This window comes from Mobula birostris, chromosome 4 (genome assembly GCF_030028105.1).
Source record: "Mobula birostris isolate sMobBir1 chromosome 4, sMobBir1.hap1, whole genome shotgun sequence".
Lineage (NCBI taxonomy): Eukaryota > Metazoa > Chordata > Chondrichthyes > Myliobatiformes > Myliobatidae > Mobula > Mobula birostris.
The window spans coordinates 98,074,045-98,082,065 of NC_092373.1; the positions used below are offsets into that span (position 1 = coordinate 98,074,045).

Sequence of the window (8,021 nt, forward strand, 5' to 3'; positions counted from 1 at the left end):
TCGCTTATCTGACCCCCTTACTATTGAGTCCCCTATCACAACTGCCCTCCTCTTCCTTTCCCGACCCTTCTGAGCTACAGGGCTGGTCTCTGTGCCGGAGGCACGGCCACTGTCGCTTCCCCCAGGTAAGCTGTACCCGCAACAGTACTCAAACAGGAGTACCTATTGTTAAGGGGCACAGCCACTGGGGTACTCTCTATTACCTGACTCTTCCCCTTCCCCCTCCTAACCGTGACCCACTTGTCTGCATCCCATGGCCCCAGTGTGACCACCTGCCTGTAACTCCTCTCTATGAACTCCTCACTCTCCCTGACAAGACGAAGGTCATCGAGCTGCAGCTCCAGTTCCCTAATGCGGTCTCTTAGGAGCTGCATCTCGGCGCACCTGACGCAGATGCAGACGTCCGGGAGGCCTGGAGACTCCAGGACCTCCCACATCCGGCACCGGGAACGACAAGCTGCCCTCACACTCATACCTCCATCCACATTAAAACAGGTATTTGGGCGAATCTCCTCCTACTGGGCATGCAAAGGACACATCTACAGAAAACAAGCGAAGAGGAACCGGTATACTGGTGCGCTTTGTCCCCTCTCCTCAAATAACAAGAAAAAATGAATACCAAACCCTCTTCGCCTCGCCCGTTTCCGCCTAAACCCATTGAGCCGAAGCCCATAAGCCTTCACTCTGCTCCCGGCTCACTCCGCAGCCCGCAAACTACACTGCCCACTGTATAAGGCTCTGTTCCTTTTTTTTTGTCTGTCGTTTGGCAATTTCCTTTTAAGTTTTTCTAGTCTGTAACTGGACAAAGCGCACCAGTATACCGGTTCCTCTTCGCTTGTTTTCTGTAGATGTGTCCTTCGCATGCCCAGTAAGAGGAGATTCGCCCAAATACCTGTTTTAATGTGGATGGAGGTATTTTCAAAAACGCCTGGTGTGGACGCCTATTGTTTTTACACAAAACCGGCTTTTTCAAAATTATCCAGTCTAGTGTGGACGTAGCTTTTGAATAGGAAGAGAAAGATTTAAAATAGATCTGACGGGCAACTTCTTCACCCAGAGTGTGGTCTGTATATGGAATGAGGTGCCAGAGACAGTTGCATTAATAACATTTAAGAGATTTGGGCAGGTACATGGATGGAAAGGTTAAGAAGGCCAAACAGAAGCACGTGGGATTAGCTCAAATGGGAACCCAAATTAGATTGTCTGGAAGGCCTGTAGTATGATGCAAATGTTTTCCTCAGTTAAGGGTCTCTGTTGATGACTAAGCACACGATAAATTGTTTCACACTAATACTACTGTACGCGTGCCAGTAAAATGTCAATAATCCTCTCTTGCTGTTTTATTTCAGAGCCTAGCAGTTGAATCTTCTAATACATCAATAGCAGCCAGGTTTCTTGAGGATGAGGATATACGGTCACAGCAACTCTTAAAGCAACTGGACATCCATATTGAGGAACTGAAAATTGAAAGTGAAAGAACTGTTGATAAATACAAATGACCTACAGTTGGAAGGGCAGCTCATGGGCTTCCTTTGGTGGAAGTTCTACTGTGCGAGAATCAGTAATTTGAAGCTATTGTATAGGTTGTTGAGTCTCAGTGATTGAACTGTATGGTTCCTTGAAAGGCATCTCATGTATATTAGGGTATAAGTTTGCCATCTTGTCTATCTTCTGAGTTCTTTGTTTGCAATACTGTGGCTTTTTGTTCTATCTTCCTTAAATTACACTGGAAAGGCAAGACAGCGTTGCTAGTGTATTGCTGATGTACATATGGAGATGTGGTTCAGATGTGGTTCATGTTATGCCCCTATATCCATCAAAGAATCTCCTTTTATAGATAAGGCAACTAGGCCAAGGATTTAATATTGGAACTGCTAATTTGCAAGTTTTACTTGTATGACCACAACACTGAGCATTGGCTGACATTGGTGCTGCGCTAATTGTGTTCATCAGATGATTCAACATGCAAGAAATACACACTGAATGTCTTGTGTTTAAAATAATGGTGCATTTTATTTTGTATATTGATGAGAACTGATAAGTGAAAATAGACTTCCAACCCCTGATAACATTCTTTGATGCAAACAGAGTTGAGAAACATTGTCTTTAGATTATTTTATCCATAGCCTACCTTGTGCTGCAAGTATTTGATGGAGAAATGTAAATACTGCAAATACAAACTTATGAAGCTGGTTTTTGAGCAGGAACTTCCATCACTAATGTTTTTATTTATTTTACATGGATTTATGAATAAATTTTATATAGAATTGAAGCAGCTATTTTTTTTAAATGGATGTTGGCTGCAGGCTCAGTCAGCATTTTATTGCTTGTCCTAGTTGCCCTTGAGAAGCTGGTGATGAGCTGCAACAGTCCTTGTGATGTGGGTATACCGAAATGAGTTCCAAGATTTTGGCCCAGAAACAGTATATTTCCATAAGGCCATAAGACATAGGAGCAGAATTAGGCGATTCATCCCATTAAATCTGCTCTGCCATTCTATCATGGTTGATTTACTATCTCTCTCAAATCAGTTCTGCCTTCTCCCCGTAACCTTTGATGCCCTCACTAATCAAGAACCTATCAACCTCTGCTTTTAATATACCCAAAGACTTGGCCTCCACAGCCATCTGCCACAATAAATTCCACAGATTCACCACTCTCTGGCTTAAGGAATTCATTCTCATGTCTGTTCTAGAGGGATGTTCTTCTATTCTGAGTCTGTGCCATCTGGTCCTAAACTTTCCCACTATAGGAAACATCCTCTCCACGTCCACCTACCTGAGCATTTCAGTATTTGCTAGGTTTCAATAAGATTCCCCCCCCCCCCGCCATTCTTCTATACCATGAAGTAGGGACCCAGAGTCATCAAACGCTCCTAATATATTAACCCTTTTATTCTTGAGATCATTCTCATGAACGTGCTCTGGGCTCTCTCTGATGCCAGGTCATCCTTTCTTAGATGAGGGGCCGAAAACTCTCACCATTACACATTAGCTATAGGAGCAGAATCAATGCCATTCAGCCCATCATGTCTACTCCGCCATTCAATTATGGCTGATTTATTACTCTCTCAACCCCATTCACTGTTTTCTCTCCATAATCTTTGATGCCCTTACTGATATAGTCAATGACTTGGCTTCCAGAGCTGTCTTTGGCAATGAATTCCACAGATTGTTGTTGGGCAATTGGGGTGTGGATTCCTACACATACCCTACCCACCCCAGCTCAAAGTCACATCCTTGTTTTTATATGAATGAACTCTAACATTGCATTGACCTCCCTTACCATGGACTCAACCTGCAAGTTGACCTATAGAGAGGGGATTCTGTATGAGGAATCTCAAGTCCCTTTACATCTCTGAATTCTGAGTTTTCTGCCCATTTAGAAAATAGTCTGTGCCTTAGCATACGCTTTCCTACACTGTATTCCATCTGCCACTTCTGTTAATCTAAGTCATTCTGAAGACTCCCTGCTTCCTCAATATTACCTGCCCATCCACCTACCTTTGTATCATCCACAAAATTGGCCACAAAATCTATCAATTCCGTTATCCAAATCATTGACATATAATGTCAACAGAAGTGGTCCCAATACCAGCTCCTTTGGAACACCACTAGTCATCGACACCCAACCAGAATAGGCCCCTTTATTTCCACTTTTTGTCTTCTGCCACTCAACCAATCTTCTATCCGTTCTAGTATCTTTTCAGTATTACAATGGGCTCTTACCTTGTATAGCAGCCTCATATGCATCACTTTGTTGAAGGTCTCCTGAAAATCCAAGTAAAGAACATCCACTGACTCCATTGTCTATTCTGCCTGTAATTTCTTCAAAGGATTCCAACAGATCTGTTAGGCAAGATTTCCCCTTAAGGCTTTGGCCTACTTTATCATGCACCCCCAGTACTCTGAAACCTCATACTTAATAGCAGACTCCAACATCTTCCCAACCATTAAAATCAGGCTAACTGGTCTATAACTTACTGCCTTTTGCCTCCCCCCCCCCCCCAAGAGTGGAGTGACAATTGTAATTTTCCATTCCTCTGACACCATTCCAGAATCGAGTGATTCTTGAAAGATCACAACGAATGCTTCCACAATCTCTTCAGCCTTTTTTTAGAACCCTGGGATGTGGTCCATCTGATCCAGGTAAATTATCTACCTTCAAACCTTTCAGCTTCCTAAGCAACTTCTCCTTTGAAATAGTAACTACACTCACTCGATTTTCTAGCATCGTCCATAATGAAGACTGGCACAAAATACTTACCTTTGCCCCTCATTACTACCTCTCTAGGGTCATTTTCCAGTGGTCTGATATTCACTTTCGCCTCTCTTACTGTTTATATATCAGATAAAACAATTGGTATCCTTTCTTAATATTATTGGCTAGATTACCTTCATATTTCATATTTTCTCTCATGGCTATTTAGTTGCTTTTTATGTTGATTTTCAGAAGCTTCTCAATTCTCCACTAATTTTGTCATATTATAGTATGTCCTCTTTTTTTGCTGACTTTGACTCCCTTTGTCAGCCATAGTTGTGTCAATCTCCCTTTACAACACTACTTATTTGGCATGTGTCATCCTGTGCCTTCTGAAGTGCTCGCAGAAACTCCAGCGATTGCTGTTCTGCCATCATCCCTGCTTGAGTCCTCTTTTGATCAACTTTGGCTAGCTCCTCTCTCAAGCTTCTGTAATTCTCTTTACTCCACTGTAATACTGATACACTTGAATTTAGCTTTTCTCTCTCTCTCATACTGCAGGGTGAATTCTACCATATTTTGATCACTCCTGGTTCATTGCACAACATCCAATCCAGAATTGCCTTTTTCCTAGTGGGCTCAACCACAAGATGCTCTAAAAAGCCACCTCAGGCATTTTACAAATTCCTTCTCTTGGGAGCCAGCACCATCTTAATTTTCCAAATCTATCTGCATATTAAAATCATTGAAGATTTCCTAGTCAACATGATGCTTTTGGTTGGAGAGCAACTTCCTGTAGTGGTGTTCCCATGCTTCCTCTTCTCTTCTAGCTGGTAGAGGTGGGTTTGGAAGATTCTCTCTGATAAGTCTTGTTGAGTAACTGCTGTGCATCCTCAAAGTGGAACAAGCACCTGCCACTGTACATCAGTGGTGGAGTGAATGAATAAAGGATGGAGTGCCAATCAAGTGGGTTTCTATGCCCTGTATAATACCAAGATTTTTGAGTATTGCTGAACTTGTACTCAGCCGTGCAAATTCCATCACATTCATGACTTGACCTTGCCTGACCTTTTAAGTATGTTTGATAAAATGTAGTGCGAATGTAGCATCCACATGTTACAGTGATATTTTAATGCAACCCTTGCCCAGGATGGTGCAGTGGTCACACTGCTCTGTCACAGCTCTAGCATCCTATCTTCAATATTGACAATGGGCACTGTCTATGTGGAGTTAGCATATATACTCTGGTTAACATTTTTACTGCTATGCTAAAGGTATTTCATTTTAGTGCTTCTGTAACAGCAGTTTGCTCTGCTTTTAGCATGTTTGGGTTTGAGCTAAAGATAAAGGGCTATGCTGTGTCAACCAATCAACATGGTAGAATTGGGAGAAGGTTTTAGAGAACACCGGGTGGAGAGGTTTTGGCAATGGACACTGGTGTAGATCGAGGTCTTTTTAGCAGGAGCTGGATGAAGACAGGAGGAAAGATGGCTGAGTATGCTGTCCCTGTTGCACAAGGTGCTTTGTGCAAATGAATGGCTTCAAGAAGGAAAGACCAATAATCCCGTGGGGGAACCCATTTGTTCAAGATGGATTTTGAGTGACATTTGGAAGATGGTGTGTGCTTTCACGCAGACCGAGGGTCCAGCACTTGAGTTAAAGACAGATTCAAGATGAGCTCCAACTTATGTGCTCATTTGGACTGGGTTAACTGTAGTGGACTTTTTTTGTCTCTCTTTTCTTTTTCCTACTAACTGCTCCTACTAGCTGAAATTTGTAAATATACTTTATAATTGTATGCAGTGCACAATCTGTTATTTCTTGCTGACAGCTAATTGCATGGGGGCAGCATTTACACAGGTTGGAGTTTGGGTGGTTAAGACATCCCAACTTCCCGGTTATGGTGGACTCACCGCTGAGTCCAATGTCGAGGGGCTAACAAGCTGCATCTTGAGACGCCTGGTAAAAAGGGGTTTCACCTGTGTGTATGTCTCTATATATATATATATCCTGGCTATTCTGATTACCTCCCACATTCCAATGTTAATTGTGCTGGTGGTGGGGGGGGAGCAGTTAGAAGAATGTGAGAAGAAAATTGGGTGTAGTCAAGGGTTGGTATTGATGGGTGTATGGACTACCTAATGGTCTGTGTGGACATGTTGGGTCAAAGAACTTGTTTCTGTACTGGATGACTGCAATTATACATTGCACAGAAAAGTTCATGTGAGTTTCTCCAGTCTGTAGTGTGATCTTCGTTGGATTGTTCACAGCAGATGTTGAATATCCTCCACAATTAGACCTTGTGAATTGGCCTTGAGTTGATGTTGAGCTGCTTGCTGCCTTGAATCACCAAACTTGTGATGTGATTGTTTTCCATATTGATTTGATACAAATCTTGTTCATTCATTCATTTATTCAATGTGGGCATCACTGGTGAAGCCAGGATTTATCGTGCATCCCTAATTACTTTCAAATTATGGTGGAGCTGCTGAAGTCTGTCAATTAAATGTGCTTTCAACTTCCTTTGTTAAATAAAAATCTAAGTCAGTTTAGTAATCTTTCCCCTCTCATTCACCAGACCTAATAAGGTATTCATAAATCTATGGACTCTTCTCAGTGCAAACCACCTTTCATAGTGTGGTGTTCGATAAGGTATATGTGTGGCCTAAACTAGTGTTTCAGACATTTTGAGCATTACCTTCTTTGCTTTGGCCAGTAATGGAAGATACTCTGAAGTCCTTATGATATAGAATGAGGCTATTTCAGCCCATTGTGTCCATGCTGGTTTTCAGAGCAATCCCACTCCTCACTAATTTCCCCATAGTCTGTCCTCTCCATATCCTCATCAACTCCCTCCAACACCATAATATTGTGCTATTACAGTGCTAGTGACCCGGGTTCCATTCCCCTGTGACTACGTGGGCTTCCTCTGGGTGTTCCAGTTTCCTCACAGATTCTAAAGATGTATGGGTCAGGGGGTTAATTGTCACATGGGTGTAACTGGGCAGTACAGACTTGTTGGGCCAGAAGGGTCTGCTACTGTGCTATATCATCTCTAAATAAAATAACATTCTACTACTCACCTACATCCAAGAGGCAATTTACAATGTCCAGTTAACCTAATGATTTCCACGTCTCTGGGATGTGGGGGGAAATCAGGGCACATAAAGGAAACTTTAATGGTCACAGGGAGGGAATACGAACTCCACACAGTCAGCAGTGGATGTCAGGATTGAATCCAAGTCACTGAAGTGAGGCAACAGTTCTTACCAGTTGTCCCACTGTGTCATCCAACTCGCCTTCATGGCCATCACTCAAACCTGTCCTGTCCAGTAACATGCTCTCTGTTCTACGCTTGATATTCTACCAACTCTTGCATATACGCTGTGTCCGCCAGAGAAAGTAGGATCTCCCAGTGGCCACACATCTTAATTCCACGTTCCATTCCCATTCTGATATTTCTATCCACGGCCTCCTCTACTGTAAAGATGAAGCCACACTCAGGTTGGAGGAACAACACCTTATATTCCATCTGGGTAGCCTCCAACCTGATGGCATGAACATTGACTTCTCAAATTTCCCCTGATGCCCCACCTCCCCCTCGTACCCCCATCCGTTATTTATTTATATACACACATTCTTTCTCTCCTCTCCTTTTTCTCCCTCTGTCCCTCTCACTACACCCCTTGCCCATCCTCTGCGTTTTCCCCCCTCCCCCTTTTCTTTCTCCCTGGGCCTCCTGTCCCATGATCCTCTCATATCCCTTTTGCCAATCACCTGTCCAGCTCTTGGCTCCATCCCTCCCCCTCCTGTCTTCTCCT

General features: G+C 43.0%; 1 protein-coding gene across 9 annotated transcripts in view; it reads left to right on the plus strand.

The window, feature by feature from the left end:
* The window catches only part of cep63 (centrosomal protein 63), a 123,610-nt gene extending 121,338 nt beyond the window's left edge, over nt 1–2,272 (plus strand). For all 9 annotated transcript variants that reach the window (XM_072255842.1, XM_072255849.1, XM_072255841.1 and 6 more), the window contains one exon: nt 1,350–2,272. In XM_072255842.1, coding sequence (XP_072111943.1) covers nt 1,350–1,499 — 150 coding nt within the window. In that variant the 3' untranslated portion in view covers nt 1,500–2,272. The remainder of the gene's footprint in view (nt 1–1,349) is intronic.
* The last annotated feature ends 5,749 nt before the right edge of the window (nt 2,273–8,021 follow it).